The 27,632-nt window shown below is 38.2% G+C and overlaps 2 protein-coding genes across 2 annotated transcripts in view; one reads left to right on the top strand and one right to left on the bottom strand.

Moving 5' to 3' along the window:
• Window positions 1-5,604, bottom strand: part of col4a5 (collagen, type IV, alpha 5 (Alport syndrome)) — a 66,949-nt gene extending 61,345 nt beyond the window's left edge. Inside the window, exon 1 of the mRNA XM_081348754.1 lies at window positions 5,457-5,604. Within this exon, the coding sequence (XP_081204880.1) occupies window positions 5,457-5,531 (75 nt within the window). The 5' untranslated portion in view covers window positions 5,532-5,604. The remainder of the gene's footprint in view (window positions 1-5,456) is intronic.
• Window positions 5,605-7,120: 1,516 nt separating this feature from the next.
• col4a6 (collagen, type IV, alpha 6) overlaps window positions 7,121-27,632 on the top strand; it is a gene marked incomplete at its 5' end in the record, with an annotated part of 129,212 nt that continues 108,700 nt past the window's right edge. Inside the window, 2 exons of the mRNA XM_081389509.1 lie at window positions 7,121-7,131; window positions 7,283-7,328. Coding sequence (XP_081245635.1) covers window positions 7,121-7,131; window positions 7,283-7,328 — 57 coding nt within the window. The remainder of the gene's footprint in view (window positions 7,132-7,282; window positions 7,329-27,632) is intronic.

Raw genomic sequence — 27,632 nt, 5'->3', positions numbered from 1 at the left:
AATCATTAGTAACCATGTAAAAGTCACTACTCTCACTTTTGAGCAATTTAATGCAACCAGTTCTGAGTAAAACTATTAATTTATGAAAAAGAAATCCCCAAACCCTTGATAGCAGTGTAGTATAAGGTCCGTTAGATTAACGTCAGTTGGTTCAGTTGGACTAAAGCGTTGCCAATAACATTAAAAAAGTAATATTATAAATTTAACAATTTTAACACTTTTAACAAATTATTGTTTTAATACTTTTAACAAATTATTGTTTTAGTCTGAGAGAAACTGAACTTTTAAAGTGCGTGTAAACACACTTAATATCTTTAACTGTGCTAAAAAACTACCTAGCAAAGTATCTTTCAAACTCAAATGATCCATATTTATATTCCTATATTCTTACCATAATACAACCATTATGTAATTTCTGTCATTTTGAATTCTCCTAAAAAGTTTGGAGAAACATCTGTGTCAAAGCCAACTGAAAAATACTGAAATTTAACTGAGAACTGTATCAGGAGATATTAAAGAATATTAAAGGGCCTGGGCATGAAGTAATAAACACACCAGGTGAGTCTTACAGGACACCTCCTCTCTACATGCATTCAGACACTTGAATGCAATCTTGATACTGGCCTCTTAACTCTCGAAGCTATAGAAATCCAATAAAGACTATGTCTACTTTTTTAGAGTGAGCTGTCACAGTGAGCATTGTGAGCGCTTGTGGGCCTGTTTTGAAAAAAGACTCTTGCATGGCTGCTTGTGTGCATCTCGTGACCCTCCCTCTCTCCTGTAGGTGAGATAAGACTGGAATTTGCTTGTCCTCCAGGAGAGAAAGAACTATCACGAGCTGCCAACCCCCACCTCGGTCCACTTATCCTGGCATGAGACTGCAACAAAAACCGGGTACTCTGGGTGGATATCGCTGCTCTGAATGGATGTTATGGCTGTGAACACAGATTGCTGATGTTTGGGTTAAATTCATGGGTGTGTTTGTTCCTCTAAGTCTGCTTTTTTTGAGAGTTGAGGTGCTTCATCAATTGTGACTCTAGGGGTTTTGGAGGATTCTATTACACACGCACACACAACATGTATGTGCATACCCCTTGTATGTATATACCAGTATAGATATACACATCCCGGCATGTATAGAGTGCACTCATTCACACACACACATCATATCTGATGGAGAACACATACTGACGCCACACACACCCATACATGTCCATACACCTTGACCTGCACAGTGTATGGACTCCTTCAAGTATGAACAGTTCAAAGCAGACCCTTATGGTTCAAGTTACCAGCAAACTCTCTGACCTGGTGACACTAGGTTCTGGCAACTGCAGAAGAACAAAAACCTCAAAAATCCCAGATGATCACAATTTCAATGTGTATTTAAACTAAATAAGGAAATATGAATTACTGGCAAAGGGCATTTTTGTCTTCAACTACCACCAAAATAAACTTTGTCATGTGATACCAGATTTCACCACTAGGCGGCAAGTACTGAAAGACAGAAGGGGTGGGAATTTTGGCCAGGAATTCCATTCTGCTTTGAGTTAAAAGGCTTTGGCATTGCAAAAATAGGAGAAAATCTGTTCTTTCACACTGCAATGGCTCCTCAAAAGGACAACTCATAGTTAGATTGAGCGGTATCTACCACAAGCATTTCTATCCTTTCATCACAGTGCTGGGACACAGGCCACCACAATAAAAAAAAGTGTCCTATATTTTGATACTCTTTTTTGATACTGTTATGTAAGAAAATGGTCACTAACTCTTTATTTTAAGGTGACGTACTTACACGTTACTAAATTTATAGTAATAACTAACCCTAAACCAAACCATAGCCCTCACGGTAACTATATTAAGTACATGTAAAGTACATGTAGTTAATTGATATTACTCAGTACTTATTTGAGTAAGTACAATGTAACTAAGTCACCTTAAAATAAAGTGTAACCAAATTGTCTTTACCTGCAGCACAGAGTCATTCATGCACATTAAAGAGCTGCTTCATAGTTGACAAACGATAGAAGACATTTGCAAGTTTTGTTTTCTACAATGGACTGTAGGAAAACTTCAACCTCATCCAGCACTCTTTTTGTTTTCTGTCTCATAAAGTATCCCGTTACGGTGTGAGAAACAACTGCAAACAATTCAGTGAGCGAGTGAACTGTCCAAAATAATCAAACTGAATTGCGAACATTTTCAGACCTATCAAACAGTCTGACCAATTAGATAAAAAGGTGCATCCCAATTTGCTCACTTTTATACTATTCTATGCCATTTTGTAGTATAAATAGTGTGAGAAGTGTGTTGAAACACTGAAAATTCCAACAAGAAAAGGTACATTTATTTAAAGGGTTAGTTCACCCAAAAATGAAAATTCTGTCAGTAATTACTCACCCTCATGTTGTTCCAACCCCGTAAGACTTTTGTTCATCTTCGGAACACAAATTAATATATTTTTGATGAAATCTGAGAGCTGGATCTCTCCTTCATAGGCTTCTTTGTAACTGAAACTTGCCGGCCCAGAAAGTTAGTAGACAGACAAACAATGTTTAAAATAGTCTAAGTGACTACAGTGGCTCAACCTTAAGTTTATCAAGCGACGAGAATACTTTTTGTGCGGACCCCCCCCCAAAAAATAACGACTTTATTCAACTATTCATTTTCTTCTGTGTGGGCCTCTGAGTGAGTTCACGTAGTGTAACAGCGCAGCACTTCTGGGTTGTACGTCAGAACGTATGCTCACTATTGGCCAGCATCACACACATAACCAGCGTCGGCCAATAGTGAGCCTACGTTCTGACGTACAACCATATCGATTACCAAGCAGCCTATGAAGGAGTGAGACAGCTCTCAGATTTCATCAAAAATATCTTACTTTGTGTTCTGAAGATGAACGAAAGTCTTACGGGGTTGGAACAACATGAGGGTGAGTAATTGCTGACAGAATTTTTATTTTTGGGTGAACTAACCTAACTGAAAAACTATTGGACACTTTATGCACTTAACTGTGGCAACTTTACCATCTTACGTACCAAAGGGGGAGGGGCAATCAGGCTCTGATGTCGGATGACAAACTATACGTATACACTAATACATTTATACACCAAGAGTGTCAGAGGTTCTGGGTTCTAAAGCACCCTTGTATAGTTTTCTTTTTTCTCTTCATTAAAATGAAAGATGTTCATCAGTGATTTTACATCAAGAGCAGGGACATTTGTGTGCATTTTGTTTTGTGATTACACAGAAAAGAACAGAGCGTCTCCGGAATGGCGTTAGCGATAAATTGAAGCGCTCTTCTGAGTGTGAAGACTGTGGCTGTATACGAGTCACAAAAGAGCGTTCCACCACTGATAACAGCGGCAACGAGCACTCGGCATGATTTCAAAAACAACTCATTCTAGTGCCAGATTGCCATCTTTTTTAAAACAAACAAACATGAATACTCCGCTATGGTCAACTGATATGTTTAATTTGCATTAGGTAGAGCCTACATCCCTGGTGCGAGATGTTTCAAAAAAGTGGTGGGGACAATATCGAACCAGGCAAAAAGTGGTGGGGACATGTCCCATCTGTCCATTCGTGAATTTGGCATAGTTCTGATTCTACAAAGATACATGAAATGAACGATGAAATATTATCTTGGAAAATGATTCTCAGATGGTTATTTGGTAATCCCCACCTACAGGCAAGGATTTATCAATAATATTTCATTATGGCTCATGTCCCAGTAAAAAGGGTCTAGCGACACCCCTTGAATATTCATGCCTCTAAACTAATTGCTTTGAGGCCTGCCCTGAGCATATTAACTCTCTAATGAAAAATGTCAGATTCACTATCAGTATCTTTAAAAAGTATCAATGAGCACATGCCTAAAGCAAGGAACTCTTGACTCAAGGATATATCTATTTGTGTAACATTACAAATGTTTCAAATTTGAAATCGGCCAAAATAATCAGTACCACACACTGTCTCTCTGATAATGCAAATCAGACAAACATTGGAGACATTCTGGTCTAGGGGTGGTATGTATGAATGAAATGGCATTTTTAGGGACTCGAGGGGTTAAGAGGTTGTGTGAACAATGGGCTGTGGTTAGATTCACTTATTGAATAGACCTGAGGGTCATGCAATCTTGCTGTTGGGGGATGGGGGGCACTATATGTCTAAATGCCTGTCCTGATGGCTAGCTAACTCCTCCCTCTATGAATGACAGATGCCACCTTTCACCTTGTAAACTCAGAAACAGAAATTGGGCGGAACCTTAGGAGTAAAATGAAAGAGCTCCAGATTCCTTATTGAGAATCAGAACGATCCAACAGCCAATCAATGGAAAGGGAAGTGCAAACTACATTCAAACTCCCTGTCAGGACCGGTGAACAACAATGCCCATTGGGAAATGTAGGATCTTGATATGTTTTGTAGTAAGGTCGCCAAATGTGTTCTTCTGTCCCTGTTAAGTGTGTATCTGTACCTCTAGGACTGGTCCCTCCCTAAACATGTCCTCACCTGTCTGTCTCCTGCTACTGACTCTGACATTGGGACAATGAATCGGCCAAAATTATGCCATATCTTCATATTTGTGGCATTGTATCCAATCAGGTATAAAGATACAGACATGCAAAACATGTTGTCAGATTGATCACTCTGCGCTGTAGAGGCTAAAAAGACAGAAAAATGTAATGGGTTCATATAGACATTTCAAAGATGAGAATAAGTATTCCTCATCTTATCACATGAAGTTTGTAATGAAAAAATAACCGCATTTAATTTGTCAATAATGTCACATGAGCAAATAAAACTACAGTGTAGCTGTGTAATGTAAAATTTGTGCAACAATTGTTGGTGCAGATAAGAAACCACTGCTTAGAGAAGATATTGATCATAACAGCTGAGGTTAACCAATATGCAATAGCCTACAGTGAAATAAAAACTACTGATAATTAAATTCATAAATACATAAATAAGCAAACACAGCATCTTAGAGAGATAGTCTATAATATTGACATTAGTCATAAACAAAGTTAAAACCTGTATGAGTCGCTGAATTTACAATTTAATGAATGACTGATATCTTGAATAAAGTTGCTGTTGCGTGTTTAACATTGGTACAACATTTTAAAGGGACATCCTCTGTTTATACATATACGTAGTTTGGTGTATTAAAATGTGATGTGCATTGTATATCTGGACTTTCACTCAATAAAGTAGCTAAATGCAAACAATTAGCAGATTGTATCTTTACAATTGCACATAAACATCGCATGTTTCAATTGACATGCTAGATTCGCACTTGTTCCATAGTTATAAAGTAACCCATAGTAAGTTCCATGTTATAAAGTAGCCTGTTTATAAAGTTTAGCTGAGGCGGGAGTTGACTGCTCCAAAAGAATCGTGACTGTTACGTTTTACTTTTGTAATATAATAACTAAAAGAAGCAAACGTGCACTTACCGCAGACTCCGACTTCTGCACCTCTGTGCTTAACGTGAGAAACACCAACACCGCGCCGACACACTTTAAGTTCATACTGATTTTCAAAGATTCTGCCCTCTTAACATTGACAGTTACAACTATGTACACTTATTAAGCTTATCATATTCCTCCGTTAAGCTAACTGCAAAACCAACACGTTTTTTCAAAAGTTACAGAGGGATTCTTGTAAAGTCTCAAGGCTGTCCTGGGCTGGCAGCGCTCGCAATAATGTAACCGTCACTTTACTGAATCCCCCTTAACCTGCTCACCGCACTACTTTATATCCCTCCGTCAAACATGTAGATCCCCACAGACTTTAGGTTGTAAAGTCGTGGAATGATGAAGAGATGCATTTAAATGTCTTAGGGGCTTTCTTGATTAGATAAACCATTAATATAAACTATTTTACTCGCTGTTTTTTTTTCTTCTTTTATTGAGATTTGGTAGCAATGTCGTGGCGGAGGACGCATCACACACACACACACACACACACACACACACACACACACACACACACACACACACACACACACACACACACACACACACACACACACACACACACACACACACACAATATTACAAATATTAAATGTGTCACAAATATTAAAATTATATTAGTTATTGTAATTAGTTATTTAAAAAGCACCACTTTTAAATAACTGCATCAAAATAAATAGAACAGGCTATATATGTATATATATATATATATATATATATATATATATATATATATATATATATATATATATATATATATATATATATATACACACAGCCTATTCTATTTATTTTGATGCAGTTATTTAAAAAGTGGTGCTTTTTAAATAACTAATAAAGTAATAAAGTAATAATAAAGGAATAATAAAGTTTTTATTTAAAAAGATATGACATTAAGTTTTTCATTTATGTTCACTTTTTACCAATAGTTCTACTTTGCTGCAGTCCCATTTACTAAAATATATGGAAATAGACTACATAGGTTTACTTGTCCTTTCTGGCCTAATTTTGTTTTTAGTTTGTTAAAAGGAGTTTTTAATTTTGCTACATATTACGGATTATTGAACACTTATAATGTATGTTAAACGCATGTCTCGAGTCACTTGAATTGCTCTCTGATCAATGTAGCCTATGTGTTCATGTAATTTTCATAATGTCTGTTTTTATTATTGTGTGAGAGATATATTTGATGATTTTTCAGCTTACACGAGTGGTACGCAGTTTTACTGATAACATCGTGGTTGTTTATAGCTGTTTGTTTAGAGGCGAAAGCGTGAGTCGAGCGGGTGATTGACGGGCGAAAACCCCGCCCTCTTCTCAGAGCACAGACACTTGCGGTGCGTGATTCTACTCTGCCGCGAGGACAGCAGAAGTTTCTTGTGAGTGAACTCTTTTTCTCAGAGGACAAACAGAAGCTAAACTTTAAAAATACATACATAAAACACCTGTAGCATGTGCAAAGTAACATTTCAATCTCTCGTTTAATTGTTTATTTATCCTCCTGACCTTATCTCACTTTTTGTCCTCGAAGTGGACGAACCGCTCACCGGATTCTCAAATGAATAGGTTTGAAGCCATTAACGGAGGCTTACTGTGAAGACGCCTAGGATACATTACCTGCGTTTTCCTCAAAGCTTTGCAAAATGAAGCTTTGGTAAGTATATTTTTATGTTGTTAAGCGTGGATACCAATTCAGACAATTGGATATTTGTAAGTAGTCAACTGTCAGTTTTAGTCAGCCGAGTTAAATAAAGCACATATTTCTCGCAAGCACACATGATGGATTTGTTTCTCTCCCTCCACAGGAGTTTTGTGTTACCTGTTGTTTTGTATGCAGCGTCTGCACAAGCGGTAAGTGTGCTATCATTATTAAAAAAAACTTCAACACTCACATGATGAATATAATTGTATTTCCCATTGTGGTTTAGATCACCAGAAAGGATTTGATCATTTGTTTGTTATTTAACTGAACATCTAAGTTGTTTTTAGTCATAGCCTATCACTTAACAAATGACAACCTGTGAAGATTTGTGTAGACAATTTGTTTGCCTTGTTAAAATAGTTAGATGTCAAAAGCTTACAATGGTTAGTTTCCATTGCAAAGTCATTATAAAAAAAAAAAAAAAAAAGTCTTGTTTGATTTGTGAAATGTCTCAGTTCTCATCACCAAACTGACAAAACACTCCTCCTCCTAATTAATATGCAATGTACCCTGTTTCACGCCCATTTACCCCAGTAGTATCCTATTGACACTCACTACTACTATCACTAATCACTATCACTAATTAGTATATTAGATATAAGATTCTGTTTTGTTTTTCTTATGTTTCGATCTTTTTCTCATGTTAAATAAATTGTGGCAGCAGTATAATTTTAGTTAATTTGAAATCTTTAAAGATTAGTCGAGTCATCAAATTGTGCTAGTTGTTGGGGAAATGTGGAGGTAATGAGGTGCATATTTAATTGTTTCATATAAGTTGAGTGTATAGGTTAGTTATGAATAGGTGTGTCTTAGGGATATCTGAAAGTACAGTAAGTTGTGATTTGGCTGAGTTTATTTATCATGAACAGGCAGTGACCCTATATATGGAAAATAGGGAAAATGCATTTAATTTTAGCAGTTACTGGGAGCAATTGTAGATATATGATTAGAGAATATATGTATGACATCAGAGAATACAAAATGCACAGACCTATCAAATGGCAGCATTCTGGATGGACCCAAGCAGACATGAGGTTGATGCAGGTGGGATAGAGAGTAGTGGCAGGATAGTCTAGCCATGAAATGATTATAGCCTGCACTAATAAACAGTTTAGCAGAGTGATAATTATCGGAGGGCTGAATTTTCCTCATGTTGTGTAGCATGAAGCAGGAAGACGGTTGCTTCAGTGTGGTCCACAATGGTAAGTGGGTCAGCTAGGAGTCAACTAGGATTTCGTATATGAGAATAAAGGAGAAAAAAAAGGTCTTGACTGTGTTGAAGAGGAGTTTATTTGTGTTGAAAAGACAAAAAGTCATCCCGACCAGTATGATATTTTTGATGCCTCTTTCACACCATATATCTAGCACCTCACTTCAGATCTGTTTGAAATGTCAGCTATAGAAATGTATAATTATATACTTATTTATTTTTAATAAAATAATTGAATAATCCTTATTTAAACTGGCTTTTGTTTTAATGACCACAGTGGACGGACACTTCCCAGAATGCCAATACTTGTAGAATTTGTTTGAATTGTAAATCAGTAAATTTCACTTTCTGTTCTGCTCTGTTCTTTTCGGTTAGAGCTGCACATTTCTCAATAAATACCCCACAGATATTTTTATATAGCATGTTAAAATTGTCACTTTTTGAGGGTGAGCAAAAACGCATCATTTTGGTGTCTGTCCCTTTAAATGCAAATGAGCTGCTGCTCCCGTCACATAGGGCGGAGCTTCGATAGCTTGTGTGTGTGTTTGTGTGTTAGCAGCTCCGAATACCTCACACAGATACACACTGAAAATTTCAAAAACTTTTAGCCTTTTATGTTCAAACCGGAGTCAGAAAGATGGAGAGACTCAAGAAGAAATGACAACATGTAGAATGCGACAGGACATTTCTGAATGGTTAGTTGATGCATTTATAGCTGATGTGGAGTTAACTATCTTCTAGTCACTGATTAGCATTATTCTGTCTTGACAATCTATAAATCTCGTTCCCGGGGGCGGGGTTTATGTAATATCTAGGGTTGGTGATGTCACTAACCCTGGAGGAATGTAGTTCCAGCCGTTTGTTGTAGTCCTTAAAAAACGATTTCTTTAAAAGCAAATATCTTTAAACTTTGAGCGTTGTAACTTTGCAGATGTTGTTCATGCTCAAACAGCAACATTACACACTAACTAAAGTTAGAAAAGTGAAATCATAATCAACCACCCCTTTAATGTGAATGATTTTTATTTTATTTAAAAATCCATTTGAATGAATGATTCAATGACTCACTCATAAAGACTTGTTTCATTACTTGATGAATCAGCGTTTTTGAACAGATCTTTTGAATGAATGATTCAATGACAAATACATTTTTAACAGTCACTTGTCAGCACCTACTGGTGTAAAAAATTGATACAATCTTTATTTGAAGCGTCAAGTTACTTTCAATAGAGACAGAGCGTATTTAGGCCACGCTCACACCCGGGGGGAAAACAATCAAAATGTCTCTATTGACTTTGCATTGCGAGAGGCTGCCTCCTTGTCATTTCTTGCTTCTAACAAAAGACAGAAAAATGCCTAAAAGCTGCTGTGTGACAAGGTGTACAGCAAACAAGCTAAAAAACCCAGAAATACGTTTTTATTAGCTCTCGACCCCAAAAAACGCGTGTTTAGGACATAAAAGTGGATACAGGCAGTTGAGACAGAGCGTCACGTGTCTCATTACTCTGAGAACTAACGTACGCCCGCTGGAGAAGACCGTAATCGGCAACACAGGATAGTTTATCTTACAGAAATATAATATATAAAACTGACATTCGGATATTTGACTCACCAGTGACCAAATGTTTAACATACTGCACACGTAGTGTATTTTTAGTGCATACTGAGTGTCAGGATCCCACAATTTACCCATTCGTTCCAGCCTGTATCCACTTTTATGTCCTCAAATGCTCGTTTTTTGGGGTCAACAGCTTATGAAAACTTATTTCTGGGTTTCTTAGCTTGTTTGCTGTACACCTTGTCACATAGCAGCTTTTAGGCATTATTCTGTCTTTTGTGAGAAGCAAGAAATGACAAGGAGGCAGTCTCTCGCAATGCAAAGTCAATGGAGACCGCTGGACTGTCCCCCCCCCCCCCCGTGGGCGTGGTCTTCAGATTATGACGCGTTGCGCTCTGTCTCTATGGGTGATTTACTCTATTTTTATTGCTAGTGTATATATCTGAACTATAAACTTTTATTCCAGTACTTTATTGTACTTTTATTCCTTATTATTGTAACACAGATAATGAAACTGTGCGGTTGAAAAGACTGTTTGTGAAGCTGTTTCCATACCTATGACAACTGCTTTCTCTGGGTCAGCGGCAGCACCTACACAAATCTGAATGTTAGCTGTGAAATCAGCTGCTGATTTTTTTTTGTCAATAAGAGGCGGTTTATTTTCTCAAGAAGAAGGTGTTTGAATCGAGATTGCGATATTTTAACGATTAATCGTGCAGCTCTCTACCTGTGTTATTTAAAATCTAAGAAAAAATTTGGTCACAGGAGATGGAGATGAAGTACTTGTTAATACTAATTGTAAACTGGGTTAGAGTGGTAAGCAAAAATATTCTGTATTTGCAGAGGCATTTGGCTGGAGTGACGCACAATTGATTGTAATTAGTACTCAAATGAGAAACTGTGCATTTAGATGACACTGTTGATTTGGTGCGGATGGGGAAAAGTAAGGGGGCGAAGCAGTGATCCCTGTGGGACACCAGTGGTGATTAAAAAATAAACACACCACAAAAATGATGAGATGAGATGACAAAACAGTAGTTAAAAAAAGCATCTGATGTGTTTGCATGAGCTCTGCGATTCGGCAATCAAGTCACACCACGTTTATATTTATATATAGCACTTTATAACAGTGATTGCTTTAAAGGAAGCAGCATTAAGCAATCAGTAATTACCAAATCAGTCACTCAAAATTGGTCACTTGTCTTTTGCCTGGTTATCAGTTTCTCTGTTGTTGGCTAAGCGTGCTATTTGAGCGACGTAAACACAAAGTAATAACGAAATTAAAATAAATATTTGATCATCCTCCATAACGCAGTTGCTATTTACATCTCATATCGTCTGTAAACCTTTGCATTACCAAGGCAACGACTGTTTGCAATTACAACATTTGTATTACATTCCAACAAGCTCTGTTATCAGCCCCAACAGTGCATGGAATGGAACGATTAAAGGGATAGTTCACCCAAAAAGGAAAATTATCCCATTATTTACTCGCCCTCAAGCCATCCTAGGTGTATATGACATTCTTCTTTCAGCCACACACATTTGGAGTTATATTAAAAAATATCCTGGCTGTTCCAAGCTTTATAATTTGAGTGAATGGTAACTTGGATTTTGTAGCCCAAAAAAGCCATCCATCATAACAGTAATCCAAACAGCTCCAGGCGGGTTAATAAAGGCCTTCTAAAGTGAAGCGATACGTTTTTGTAAGGAAAAATATCCATATTTATAACTTTATAAACTATAATCACTGGCTTCCGGTAACGGCTTTACGCGAGTCTAGTTCCGGCGGGAGAGTGACCTCTGACCCGACGCATGACGTAGGATGTGGGAGTATCGTAAGCTTAGGTGAGATTAGGGTTGGGTATCGAGAACCGGTTCCATTTTAGAACCGGTAACAAATTTCCAAAAACTAGGTATTCGATAAGACGCACGCATTACGATTCCTCTTATCGATTCCTGACTTTGGGACAGTTGCAAATTCGTTATTTCAAATGTAGGCACGCGGCAAGCACGTTCATAATAGAGGCGACGTGGGCCGTGGGCGCGACGAGCATGCAGTGAGTGGCGCTAATTATTGCAGGCGCGCCTATGCCGCGGCGAGATGAAAAAACATCTCAACTTTTCAGAATGCCGCAAACGGTGCGCAGGTCATGTGACAAAAAACAACCGACCTTTCTGTAACATCAAAAGCTCGGCCGAACAGCTGATCATAGCTGAACAGGGCGGGTTTTTATTTCTCATCTCCATAAATATATCTAGTAGCCTAGTAAACCTAATGCAAGGGCTATAAATTAATTAATCCTTTGCTGATACTTTCTCGTCGTCATCATGGAGAGCGCAGTTCATGGTCGCATAGCAACGACAGACGCCACGGGAGCGCAAGCACTTGTGGAAAGAAGGAGAAAGCGGCGTGGCCATGCTTTTCCATGCATTTTTAGACGCGATACGTGAACGGTCCCTAATTCAGGAATGTATGTGGCTTAAAATCATTTTTGTTTTGTTTAAAATGGAGATCATGATTACATATATCAGACAACTACTCAGAATAACATGTTTAGTCTAATAGTCTATTTAAAAAAAAAAAACTAGTTTGAATAATTGTTCAATTACAATTGAATAAACTCGCTGTAGGGCTGGGCAACAAATTCAAGCTTCTCCAACATTTCTCTTTAAAAATGGTCATTTTAGACTTCTAATTCGTGACCGGTGTTTAGTTTTGCTCTATTCGCCGGAACTAGACTCGTGGATGGAAGCCAGTGATTATAGTTTATATAAAGTTATACTTAAGATATGTTTCTTACAAAAACGCATCGCTTCTCCTCAGAAGGTTTTTATTAATCCCCTGGAGCCATATAGAGTACTGTTATGATGGATGCGCATTTTTAGATCTTCAAAAACTTAATTCCCATTGTAAAGCTTGGAATAACCAGGATATTTTTTAATATAACTCCGATTGTGTTTGGCTGAAAGAAGAATGTCATATACACCTAGGATGGCTTGAGGGTGAGTACATTATGGGATAATTTGGGTGAACTATCCCTTTAAGCAAAGAGAACGGTTTGACCCGACGGTGGAAAAGCAGCTATTTTCTGGACATTGACACAATTTTCTTTAAACTTCTCTTAATGTAGACGTTACTTTAACTTTAAGCTTTTTAGAGGTATGCTTGTAGAGGGTCAGACCTCCAACATCCTTCAGAAAAGGTCATCAAGAATGATGAAGCAGAGAAGATAAGTTCTTAAGAGTCTTTGATGGGATCAGTATAGAGGTCAGGGTCTTAGGTGAATGGTTTTACCATTCCTTTTTTTTCGACAGACAAGAACAATAAATCTTTATTAGTGTGCTGACATTTACCAGCAATTGTAAGCTCCTACATAGGTTGTAAATGGTTAATTGGCTCAAATTCTTCAACTGGATTATGAGGAGCAAGGCAATACAAGGAGCCAGGTATTAGTGAACTGGTGAAATATCTCAAGTCTATAGAGAAGACTTTAGAAAATGAAACTGTTAAACTACATACCAGCCTCTTCTTGCCTCTGATTTGCTAGTAAAAATGGTTGTCAATTACCCCTATTCTAATATACTAAATATTAAAATTAATCAACAAAACATTTGCTTAGCACCAGATTAATGATTTCATTACACCCTTTTCAATTCAAAGTTAAGTCTTACTCTTTAAATTACACACCGGGAAATATGTTTTGTAAACATCTAGAGTTTGTGTATTTGATAATGCTTTTACATGATACAGTATCACAAACCAAGTGGGGTAGCGGATCTGTTACGAACTGCTCCGAGACACGAAGGTTGAGATCCAAATGCAGCTTTAATTAAGGGGCAATCCAGACACGTAATCCAATATACAGGCAATAGGTCATAACACAGGTAGGCCGTCTAAACAAACAAACAAACAAACAAAGATCAGAGACAAAAGAGTAATCCACAGAACAGGCAAAAAATAAATAAATCTAAAAACCAAGAGACATGAAACCAGGGAAAACGCTTGGAAATTCAGTGCAACAACATACTGTACAAAACTTCGCAGTGAGTGAATGAGTGAACATGGTATAAATAGGCTGAGACTAACAGGGTGACGAGACACAGGTGAATGCAATCAGTGATGATGAGTCCGGGCAGTGAGTTATGGGAAATGTAGTTTGTGAGGTAACCCTCTGGTGGCTCTCAAGGGCACTCCAGCTGGTGACCGTTACAGGATCATATATTTATAAACTGATGTATGGAACATTCACGCCATATTTTTTATTTTTATAAATTCTCATCTGCAGCCATACGGAGCCCCCCTAGTCCCACTTTGGCAAAAAAAATTATTATAACTATCTTGTGGCCTCAAGATAGTAACTCGTGGCCTCAAGATAGTATCTCGTGGCCTCAAGATAGTAACTCGTGGCCTCAAGATAGTAAATCTCGTGGCCTCAAGATAGTATCTCGTGGCCTCAAGATAGTAACTCGTGGCCTCAAGATAGTAACTCGTGGCCTCAAGATAGTAACTCGTGGCCTCAAGATAGTAACTCGTGGCCTCAAGATACTAATTCGTGGCCACGAGAAAGTGAGTTTTTTTCAAGGCGAACGTTCCTTTTAATGTTTCCATGGCGACGCGTCACGCCATACACCGCAGCCACAATAATACTGTATGACAGATGTGTCGCTTTTATTTCGCTTTTCCTTTTTTATTCAAAATATTCACAAACTTGCTTAACATGTCATCAACTAGCCCCTGAGAGTACGGCGCCACATTTAGAATGTTCAGTGCTGCCAGATCCAAACTGTGCTTTCGCGCATTGGCTGGCGCTGAGCCAGAGTCGGACGCGTTCAGCGCTGTCATCACAACTAAGCAGTTTTTTCAACTTCATAATGTTTATTTTTTGTTTCAGATATTTAAATACACATAAGCACGAGTAAAACAATACATTTGGAGTTTGTAAAACACACTGATGTCTGTGGAAGCAGCAATAACAATCTATTCAAATATAATTTGCCGACATGTGTTATTCATATTAGACAAACATAGTGCAAGACAAGGAACTATAAAGTTTACTCTATTCTTCTCAGTTCACCGGCCACTTTCTTGCATTTATTTCGGGAGAAACTGATGAATTTACATGCTGTAAATCCGACGGACAACATTGCAGCGCCCATCTCATGTTATTATAGATCAAGATTATTTATAAAGGTTTTTAAACGACCAAACACACTCACTTACACGTATGTGAGAATCGGAATATCAGATAGGCTAGTTGATGACATGGTAAGCAAGTTTGTGAATATTTTGAATAAAAAAGGAAAAGCGAAATAAAAGCGACACATCTGTCATACAGTATTATTGTGGCTGCGGTGTATCGCATGACGTGTCGCCATGGAAACATTAAAAGGAACGTTCCTTGAAAAAACTCACTTTCTCGAGGCCACGAGTTAGTATCTTGAGGCCACGAGTTACTATCTTGAGGCCACGAGTTACTATCTTGAGGCCACGAGTTAGTATCTTGAGGCCACGAGTTAGTATCTTGAGGCCACGAGATACTATCTTGAGGCCACGAGTTACTATCTTGAGGCCACGAGTTACTATCTTGAGGCCACAAGATAGTTATAATAATTTTTTTTTGCCAAAGTGGGACTAGGGGGGCTCCGTAGCAGCCACCTTTTCTGGTTATTGAAAAAAATCTAAATCTTACTGGCAAAACAGCCAGTTATATCTAATAGCCCTTCTGAAACAGACTCATAGTTAGGGGTGTGCGATATTGATATTAAAAATTATATCTCGATATTTTCTGGGATTTTATCGATAACGGTAATTAGACAATATTTTCTGAGTGTGTTATTGTGTTGGTACACTGGCAGGTTTTGGGCTGCCGTGGACAGATGACTCCTAAAGCTTTTGATATTCTTCATATTCTGTGTAGTGGTCAGTTCACAGCAGTGACAAAAAATATTTTTTCGAAACGTTTCAATTGATTTCTACCTTTTATGGCCATTTTTATCTTTGTAAATCAATTTTTTTAAACCTAATTATATGCATGCATCATCTTTTGTGTCAATTTCATAAATTTGATCAAATTCAATTATAATAATAATAATAATACACAGTAGGACTGTTACCAATCAAATTAATTAAATATGAGCAAAATATGTTTGCAATGGAGAGGAAACACAGAAGCTACATTTGAAGTGGCATTTAAAATAATTTACTCAGACTGTTTAATACAGTTCAGAGGTAACAAATGAATAACCTGCAGTCACAAATACATAAATAATATTTTTATGTTTTAAACATAAAACATGGAATATTGATATTTGAAATGATTAAATACATGAAAAGATACTTTAAATGTGAAATAAATTAAAACCGCCAGTAGGTGGCAGCAAGCCACTGTTAATGAGTGAGTCATTGAGATTTAAAGGGACACTCCACCTCTGGAAAGATGAATGTGTATTTAAAGCTGTAGTCTACGATGTTGAAAATCGGTCGAGAAAGCCTGAGACGTTTTAAAAAACTCATCCCGCCCCTCCACACACACCCCCCTCCCCTCTGTGCTACCTGATCCCTCCCACCGGGAAACGACCTGAACAACGTCACTCAGTCAAGCTGTGATCACCGGTAGTAAACACCGGCGCATCTTGTTCAAATTCCGATCGGCTCGAACAGAATGTAATATATTCACAGTTGTAATATATTCAAGCACTTCAAAAAATATAATTACTTTGACCCGTGATAGGCGATGCTAAACGGCTAACATTCCAATGCCGACCAGCAGCATAAGCATGTTGTCAGACTGATAAAAAGCTATTTATGTAACACCTCACACCATAAAAGTATAAATAAATGCTTACCTGCTCAACAAAAAGTCAGCCGTGTCAGCGTCGTTTTTTTCGGTTTGTTTTTTCTCCATTGCTGAGCTGATGCTACTTTGCTAGCTACCAGACTGTCAGCTGCTTGCCCGCGAAATTTCATGTCGCAGGAGGGGGGCGGGGTGGTGTGCGTTGGGGTGGAGACGCGAGCGTCAAGTGGAGCGGGGGATTGGATGAGAGCAGTTGACCAATGTAAGCTGTCCGGCCGGACAGCTTACATTGGTCAACTTCTCTGCAGCTGTACACCCAATAGAGTGAATGGATTTTTTTCATTCTTTTTTTTCTTCATATTGTTAGGATTGTACTGTAGAACCATAACCAGCATCTAAACGAGGTTATTAATAATGAACAATCTTTGAAATCGTAGACCATAGCTTTAAATTGGGTCATTTATGTAGAAGAAATGTGAAATTATTTTTGAATTTGGATCTTTCTAGACTGAGAAAAGCCAGAAAATGTATTTTTGGCTCATGTGGATGAAAGACAACAACTCCCAGAATGCACTTGCTTCGCTGCTCTATGAGGCCACTTCTAAGCCACGCCTACCGGTTAGAGAGCAGTTGTAAACAATAAAGCTAACTAGTCTCCGTGAGTCTGCCCGGGTTTTTGAGATCGCATCGCACAAAATGTCCGAGATTCGGCTTCTACAGTCGCCATTCATTGTGTTTACTGTGGCGAGCAGGACGAGACTAGGGCCGCGGGAGAACGACGCGAGGCCGTTGGCTGATGACCGACACCTGTGAGGCACTGGTCTCGTATCTCTCACGGAGGAGCAGGTATTTTCAGGAGCAATGGTAAAACGCACATCAACCGATCACGCCACCGGCCTCGCGACGTTCTCCCACGGCCCTAGCCTCGTACTGCTTGCCACAGTAAACACGATGAATGGCGACTGTAGAGCGCAAAAGCGGTGGCGTGATTACTGACGAGCGCCTGTGAGACGCACCGGTCTCGTGGGCTATCTCTCACGGAGGAGCGGGTATTTTCTTAGCAATGGTAAAACGCACATCAACCGCACTTGTTTAGCGTTCATGTAAACACTACATTCAGATTCACCAATCGGGGTGAATTCAGTTAGATTGAAACAAAAGGTGTGCATGTAAACAATGAATGGCGACCGTAGAAAGCAAAGCCGAATCCGGACATTTTGGACGATCATTCTCGACGGCCGGACATGCAGGTTTCTGCCGGTGAAATCAAACGCACTGGCACTGATCTGTGATAGGTCTGTTAGCGCATTAGGTCCAACCCCCTATGGGCGGGTTTGAAAGGGTTGGAACTAGTGCTTGTAGTCTTAACAGAAATCCCCCCCTCTTACACTTCCTCCTACAATGACGCAAAATTACGATTTTTGCGTCATTGTAGGAGGAAGTGTAAAGAGGTAAATACAGATTTCTCTCGTCTCAGGGGAAAATGAGAAAATGTTGCACGACCATTCAGTAGTATGACTGGGTTTCTAACATTGCAAAGCTTAATGCAAATGGGTGGAGTGTTCCTTATACCGATTCATTCAAATGGCTAATTCATTCGAAACAAAGCTTTTTACTATCTTAATCTATCTTAGTCATTGAATCATTGATTCAGCTTATTCGTTCAAAAAGCAGATTCATTCAGTAAGGAAACATCGCCATATGTTGTTCAATTCAATTACAGTGCTGTGGCTTTGTTTTGAACTATTTTCGTAGGCGAAATAGAGTAAAAACAGGCAATATGGTGTCTAAAATATAAGTCACTTAATTTTAACTTCTTGTTTATTAAACTTGTATAAAATCAACATCACATTTGTTATCCTGCTGATATCTGGAGAAAAACTGAACTCTTTGTGTGATATTTATTAAAGGTGCTCTACACCACACACACGCACACAGTAGTTATACCCTTCACCAAGGTCTAAGCTTCGTCCATGCTTCAGGTTCAACTGCTTTGCAGTTTCTGATTGGCTAAGAAATAGATAAACATAGTAATTTTCCACACATTTACAGATAAGACTGAAGCATATCTTGATTATGCAGCTGACACTCGGATCCTAAAGTTAGGCATGTGCACGTCGTGACCTTCCAGGTCGCAGATTTGGGTTGCTGGGCGCCAGCCTGTCCCGAACAACAACTCAGTCAATAGTTGTCAGTCCAATAATGCCAGTGGTTCCTTAACCTGTAACCAAGAAGACTGACACACAGCTTTTCCAAGGTTGGATTTGGCCAGGCTCTAACTATGAACAGGAGAGTCCTGTCAAAACATCAAGATGTTTTGAACAGCGTCTTGAGCCATAGCTGGCACTGCGGACAGACGCCGGTGTGTGTACACTCATAGAAAATAATGTGTTCGAATTTTAAAGACGTGCCGCTGCGCTTCTCGTCCAGTGTGCGCAGAGCCGCCTTAACCTAATGTTAGGCCCCTGGGCTGAGAGGTTTTGTAGGCCCCCCATCCCCTCGATTTATAGAGTCTCAAAAAAGTGTAATATCTAGGTAATCTACATCACAGTTGAGAAATTTCAACTTTATGCAAATGAGAAGCGATTTTCACGAGCGACAACCAATAGGAAAGAAGCCTTTCAGTGGAGCTCAGCTCCCGTCACTGTCTCGAGCGAGGGCGATTTCACTGTTTTATATGATTTGACTGTAACTGACCACAAACATGGATATAATAAAATGATGCATGGAAAAGAAACTGTCGACAGTCTCAGTGAGTTTAATTCATACATTTGTAGTTCGAGTGTTGTAGTTTTATGATGCAAGCTTAGCACTGCTGCAGTTCATTTTCACAGTTTCCCCTGCATTATGTTGACTATTAGGGACAAGAAAAATTATTATTTGTCAAATTCGGATGACGTTTTAGTAATTTATGACAGTATGAGTGAGTTTAATTTGTAGATTGATCGATCGTTAATCTAGTAAATTATTTAATCCTCTTAACACTGCTGTGTGGTAATAAAAAAACACTCTCCCAACAGCATACTGTTTCTTTTGAGCCTAATTCCTAGTCAAATTAAAATAATATAGTTGTATCACTTGTGATGGTGTTTTGTATAGATGTGGCGCGACGAGCAGTCTGCCAATAACATTAGAGCGACAGCACTACCAACGCCTACAAGCGACTTCACAGATTAGAGACTAGCGACATACAGCGACAAAATCGCTGGCTGTGTGAACGTGGCTTATGGGGCCACGTGGGTCACTCAATCAGCAGATATGTAACGTCCGATTAGAGTGATTGACAGAAAACCTGACAAGTTACAAAATAATATGACCTTTTCAGCTCATCATGAACCTGAACATGGGAGGCCCCTGGGCTTCAGCCCTGGTAAGCCTGTGCATTAATGCGGCCTTGGGTGTGCGACCCCCTTAAGACGAAGGCGCATGTGGAGAAATGTTGTTGAATGTGGATTCAGGTGTTGAATGTGGAGAAATGTTGTCAAATGAGGCGCTAAAACCATCAAAGCTGCAGAGACATTTGAACAAAACTGGGCTGTGTTGGGAAGCCAACATAATATTGTTTTAAACAGTCATGCAATATCGCTAACTGTATTTGATCAATTACATTTACAGTAGGCTATGTAAATTGGGGTAAATGAACTTTGTTGAACATTTCATATCTATACCACAAATGTTATTTCTCGTGCCATTTATACGGCAAAAATAGTTTTTGCGTGCATATGATACGCACTGTATGGCGTGTAATACACCACACACACACACGCACACGCACACAGCAGTTATACCCTTCACCAAGGTCTAAGCTTCCTCCATGCTTCAGGTTACAGTTTCTGATTGGCTAAGAAATAGATAAACATAGTAATTTTCCACACATTTACAGATAGACTGAAGCATATCTTGATTATGCAGCTGAAACTCAGATCCTGAAGTTAGGCACGTCGTGACCTTCCAGGTCGCAGATTTGGGTTGCTGGGCGCCAGCCTGTCCCGAACAACCACTCAGTCAATCTCCAATAATGCCAGTGGTTCCTTAACCTGTAACCAAGAAGACTAACACACACACTGACACACAGCTTTTCCAAGGTTTGATTTGGCCAGGCTCTAACTATAAACAGGAGAGTCCTGTCAAAACATCAAGATAATGCATTCTTTATCTTAAGAAAATGAGATAAAATCTGCTACAGTGGCATAACAGATTAACAGCAGAGTGTATCATTGTACTTTTAGAATTTTCTGTTATTCTGTTCATACTATCATATGTGGAATGTTTTTAAAAACTCATTGGTGGGCCATGAGTTGCAAAAGGTTGAGAACCCCTGCTCTAAGCGATGCTGGGTGAAGACAGAAGTTCAAAGTATTGTCAATCAAAGCGGAGGCTAGTTCGACCCTCCCTTCTCCTCATTCCCGTCCCCTCCCTTCCGTGCTTCCTGAAACAGTCATGAACCATTTAGAAAAAACAAACTGGATTTACCCTGTCCAGCAAAAACAGAGCCACCTGAATGTCGGATTGAAGGCCCTTCTTCCGGCATAGTTCTCGCCACCTTTTGAACGCTATTCCGATGTAAATTCAGGACTTTGCGTGTTCCTTCTCCTTTTACCTCTTCTTTGTTATTTGTTCATCGGAACGTCGTCTCTTTGGTCGTGTGTCGGCCATATCAAAATTCTCAAGAATATAAATTTTTAACGTTAGTTGTTGTCGTTGTCTAGGACATCTCTCCTCTAGCTAACTTCCCTCTTCATGCTTCTCTCTCCTCCACTTCCCAGAACCCCCTTCATGTGCACCCCCAAATCATTCTTGTCAGTTATTGGCTGGAACACCGTTTGTTATGTTTCGTGGTCCAGGCTGGGCCAGTTTTTTTTCTTGCTGTTTGTGGAGCCTGGGCTGTCTACAGAGACCGCGTTTTTTTACAGTGTGTTCAGGGGGCAGGCGGCTAGCGGATAGCGAGGAGATGTTTGCTGTATGTGACAAAAAATGTTTTGGCCTAAAAAACGTGTGACTATATTAAATTATTTAAATATAGACGAAATCACGCAGTGAAAGTGTGCACTCTAAATGCGCACCGGCACTAGTCTAATCTACTACTAGACTACATCACTTGATCATGCATGCATGCGCTCTTCTCTGTGTCCGTGAGAGGGCTATACTCGATAATGTCATATCACACATTGTTAAAAACAAATATTTTAGTATTTTAACTATGCCAAAGGCAATCGATTCCAATAACAAGGTGCACATAGTGTAAGGCAATGGCATAATTTTCCTTTAAAATTCCCTAATGCTTCGACTCAAAATGAGCTTGTGTCGAAAATGTAATATAAAATATCATGACATTTTATTATGTAAAATAACTTTATTCTAGTGTGGGATAAGGATGGGGATTAATGTTGAGAAAAAAACAAGCATGGCTAATCTTTATTGTCATTTCACAAATGAAAGCCTCTGAGAAACTGTTGTGCTTTTTGTGTGAATATTGTCTTAGTGTTATCACAGAGGACACCCCATGCTTCCTCCCCCGTGAAAAATTCCTGGTCTGCCTGGTAAAACACGTTGAGAGTTCGCTTTGCCTTGCTGCAGGTGTCGCTTTCAAGAATATTCCTTCAGGTCAGACCGAGACACTTTGTGATTGCTTTGTGATTTGTTAGTGCCTCTCCCTGTTTTAACATTCCGTGGTCCCTCCATCCATTTAAAAGCTTTAATGCTAGTAGGTAATGTTTATGGCCCTCTATTGGATATTAGGTTAAGTGGATTGAGATAGATGAGTTGTCAGTAGGATTGAGGGCATAATGGAGAAGAGTTCTGTTTTTCTGTTTGTTGTATCTTAAATATCATTTTAATGTTTAGGTGTATGTTCAGAAATTAAATAGCAACATATCAAGCTGTCATTTAACAGATACTTGTATAGCTATTTACTGTAGCCAGCTGTGTAGCCTGTGAAGTCCCCCTGGAGTACACAAAATGTATTCATTCAGTCATTCGTATTTTTATTTTATTTTATTTTACTCGCCAGACTTTTACATGGAATGCAAGAACAATGCAAATGAAAAAAATCGACATAAATATAAATTTCAAACACTATTAAAGACAAGTAAACAATCTGTCATACAGTTTTTTTTATTCACTTTGGTACTATTTTCACAAGTATGGTGTACATTTTCAAAACCTGATCCCATGCTTTCATTACACTTATACACATTTCAGTCCACATAACATATTTTTTCATACACAAGATTATTGTAATATGCAATGAGAACATTTGGTTTAATCACCGAAACACAACAGTATGATCTTCTTTCAATTTAGCACTTTTAACAATCAGTTCATTCAACAGCAGACAATGCAAGATACATGTTTTAAATCACCCTTGTTGCTGAAATAATGACAGTAATACAGACTACAGTTGCCACATTAGAAAATACACTTTCATTGCCTAATTTATGTCACTGAATCCATACTGTTTGTAATAGTAATCTAGTGAGTTATCAAAAGGTGTGATGAAGTTATGAAGTTGCCATGAGGTTTTGTGCTAGAAAAGTAAATGATTTCCCTGTGCCATATGACTGAATCTGTACTGTAGTTGACCTTTATAGGGGTGAGTTACAGTAATGAGGCAGTCTCTACCATGGTAATCTGTTTACAGTATCACATGACATATATACTGTAGTGTAAGATGCTGTACATTATGCCATCTGTCTCCCTTACTGATGCATCTCTGATCACTCTGATGTTACTATACAGTCATTGACTCCTTCCTCTCTCATGTACACTATCCTGCTCTATATGTTCACAAAAGCCAAATTTCTCTGTCTCTCTGAAGAATTCATTACAAAAGTTCAAAAGTTTGATGATAAGAGCTTTATGAAAGGCAGCTACTGTGAATGAAACATTTATATAGATGAAACACTTATTTTGTGTTGTGAAAAGTATGCTTTGTAATTTTGTGTATTGTACTAACACAATTGAAAATATGCTAAAATATGCTATGTTAAAAAATAGTACCAAAGCGAATAACATTTTTTTAATATAAACTACAAGCAATAGCACAAAAAACAAACAAACACACACACACAATAGAATAAACACAATAGATGCAAATTACATAATCTGTGCTTTTCAGGTTTTTCATGTAGTTCTAACATTAGTTAGATACAGATTAGGTAGATTAGGTACATAAATTGAATAAAGTAATCAAATGTAAAATAACACTGCATTGTCTTCATTGTATAAATTAAATCTAGAATAATCCTTAAAGTTAAAGTTACAAAAGTTTTTTCTTTTTTTCTTCAGTGAATCAGTTGTTTGATTAACTTTAAAAACACAGACAGCAGCATGATTATTAAGTTGCTGTCACTTTAAGACATAATGCACGTATCCAGTATACTGATATAGTACACATGCATTGTCTTTCTCAACTGTTGTTTACGTTCACTTAAAGGGGCTATATGCAACTGTTTCCCCAAAATAAACGTAACAATAGCCTTTTTATTTGACCATGTATGACTCAAACATCTCCTGATGAGCATACTGACACCTTGTCAGCTCACAGTGGGTGCACCTATAAGCTTGTATCCTATTTTTCCTATTTTCTGTCGGGTCGGATTTTTCGCGCGCTGTCTGCGGATGTGACGTCAAGCGCGTTCATGTTAAACGTTTCAGATCACTCTGCCACCACCGCTAGTCAGCAAACAAACTTAGTTTCTCAAACAATATATGTATTTGACTGTTCTTACCTCTGTAAACATAATGTTGACTTCTTTGCAGCTGATGACTTGTGAAGTGTGCACGTACGAGAGCGAGCAGAAAGGAAGAGCAGTTCCGTTTTTTGGCCACAGGTGTCAGTCGCGAGTTTAAATTTCAGAAAAAAGCATATAGCCCCTTTAAGACATCACGACTATGTTTAATAGGATAATCGGCAAGACGGGCATTTTGACATAATTTTGTGTGAAATATAGTCCGTTCAAGCGCAAGATATGTAAGAGCTCAATTCAGTATTAGCGACTTTCTGGGCTTTCTGTCAGATGCCCACGAGTTATCTTTCACGTTGTCTTGCTAAAAAACACGTGCGAATGATAAACTTTCATGACCATACAGCACTGGCCCGATCTGGACAGTGACAGTTCTGTCAACTCTTGGCCATCGGGCTTAAAGTGCTTAAAGCTCAATGAAAATATATCTACACTGAACTTATTTTTTGCCTCCAACTCAATCACAGACGACAATTCACTAGCCAATGGCTAATTAAAGAAATTTTTTAGTCGCCTAGCGTGAACTTTGGTCACATATACGAGTGATTTACTCGCATATTAGATGGTTGAACAGGATTAAGAGACGGTATAAATAATATTGTATTCACATTGTATTGTATTCTTTCTTTCCTTCATTCCATTTCACTAGTTTCCATCCCATTAAAGTCCATAAGCATTCATGTTTATTCTCCTTCTAGTCCTCAAGGTATTGCTTTCACTATCTCATCGTTTACTCTGTCATCCATCCATTTTCGATCAAATTTTTAGCGCAGTTTTCCACCGGACAAAATTGCGATTGTTAGCTCATGATTTCTATTCTATCTGTGCGCACCAATCTTGCACTTCTATCTACTCCTCAACCAGACCACCTAGAGACTTCGGGTTTTCGTCATTATGGTAAGGAAGGTCTAATCTCGGGAACGCACAAAAAAAATCCAGGAAAAGATTTACTATCTCTTAGTGTTGTGATCCCATGACGTCAGAAAATTGCGCTAAAACACTCACTGAGTTTTTATTACTTGTTTTTTTCCTGGGACTAAACATTACGATTTTTAAGAGCGACATTATTTCTTGGGAATAATTATTGATAGTAGATTAAGAGCGGGATGTCTTTTGTAGTTTACTTTCCAGGTGGCTTCATTTCCTGTTCCCTTGTCTCTTACAGTTTCTCTCTTTGCCTCTTCAGATCTGTTGAGAGGAAATGAAGTTAATCTCAATATCAGTGAGAGATTTACTCCTTACATGGCCAGCTTTTACTGTACAGAGGCTTGTGGCTGCACATGAGAGAGATCTCTTATATCTGCACGTTCATAGTGCCAAAAAGCGAACTGTTTTACTGCTTTTTCATCTTTCATGAGGATGGATGACAGGCTGTTTATACAGTATGTAGATCTGTGTATTTGTGGGACCACGTGTGTGGGCTGGCTTTTATTGCTTCACTCATCTCCAGCCAGGCTCTTCTGTAATGTCCTGCAGTTACAATCCATAAGTATAAATCACAGCACGCTACTATAACACTTTGAGCTGCTATGGATAATTTAACATAATACAGGTTGTAAAGACCTTCTGAGTGTCTCTGTCCCTTACCGTCTCCATTTCTGTCCCTCCCATAGTTTTACATGGTCTTCTTTTTGCCCATCACCTTCTTTTTCTTTACTTGTAGTCTTTCTTTGTTTATATCTTCTCTTTTTTTTCTCGGTACACTGATCTCCCTCTTTCTGTTGTATGTACCTTCAAATCATGCAGCAAGTAGCACAGTCCAAAAGTGTCAATGATTTGAGAGATTACAGTCTCGGAGGTGTTGACAGATGCCTCCTCCACAGCTGATTTAAGAGAGTGACAGGACCAAAGGCAGTGACATTTTTGTCTTTGTCTTTCCATCAGCTCTGCACGTACAGGTATGATAGAGCTCACTAAGATCCATGCTCACTCATGTTCAAAGCAAGCAAAGGGTCAAAGGTTACACTATGGAAACAGAGTGAGAGTGTGTGGAGAGGGCATCTTAACATTTTTTCCGTCACTCACTCGGGTTTCTGACACATTTTAAAAGAGAAAGAGGAAGGAAAGGACATAAGGCTGTAGAAAAGAATACAAGGTTTTTGACATTTATTTTAACTCACACACGTATATAAAAGAAAGTATATCAAAAATCTTTTATTTTAGTATATACTGCCCACTCAGTTGTGCCTGCCCATACAAAAGTGCATGTGAATTGACTATCTCTTCCTCTTTACTACTAGATATTGCATGAAATTAACTTGAATGAATATCAGAAGTTTTTTTTTTAAAAGATACAGTACAAAAATATGTTCCGTAAGTTTACATTTACCTCAGAAAGTCCATTCAATGACCATAGCTTGATAGTTAGCTAGAAAGATTAACTCTAGACTCTAGAGAGAGTCTTTTGCTAAATGTGTTTGCACTAAATTACATATTCATTATATATTTTTTACTTAACCTGTTCTTAAATAATTAATGTTTGAATGAAAACAAGTTTTCATGACAGCCGCCAACTGAATTGCAGTGAAAACATAATTATGTCATTAAAAAGTTATTATAATATAGTTATAAACTGCCTTACAAATCAGTTGTTAGTTTTAACCTTGAATATTTTAGTAATGTACTTTACCTGATATTGAAATTGAATTGAAATTGGAATTGAATCAAAATCAAATCAAGTTGTGAAATTTGTGTAAATAACAGCCCTAATTGCTATGTGGTTGTTTGGCACTGGCATAAAGTAAATATAGAAGATTTGTACAATTATTTTTCACTTTATCCAAAAAAGTCCAATCACCTCTCCTCAATAGTGTTGTTTTTGGCAGCCTGTTTTAATTTTAGTTTTAGTCTAGTCTTTGTGTCAGGCTGTCATTTTAGTTTTTATTAGTTTTAGTCACATTCATACTCTTTTTAGTCTAGTCTAGTTTTAGTCGACGAAAACTGATGACATTTTAGTCTAGTTTTAGTCAACGAAAACTGATGACATTTTAGTCTAGTTTTAGTCGACGAAAACTGATGACATTTTAGTCTAGTTTTAGTCAATGAAAACTGATGACATTTTAGTCTAGTTTTAGTCGACGAAAACTGATGACATTTTAGTCTAGTTTTAGTCAATGAAAATTGTATTTTAGTCTCTTTTTAGT

Source organism: Scardinius erythrophthalmus (genome assembly GCF_964197995.2).
Source record: "Scardinius erythrophthalmus genome assembly, chromosome: 2".
NCBI lineage: Eukaryota > Metazoa > Chordata > Actinopteri > Cypriniformes > Leuciscidae > Scardinius > Scardinius erythrophthalmus.
Note: the sequence above shows the minus strand (reverse complement) of the source record. Positions and strands in the feature narration are given on the sequence as shown.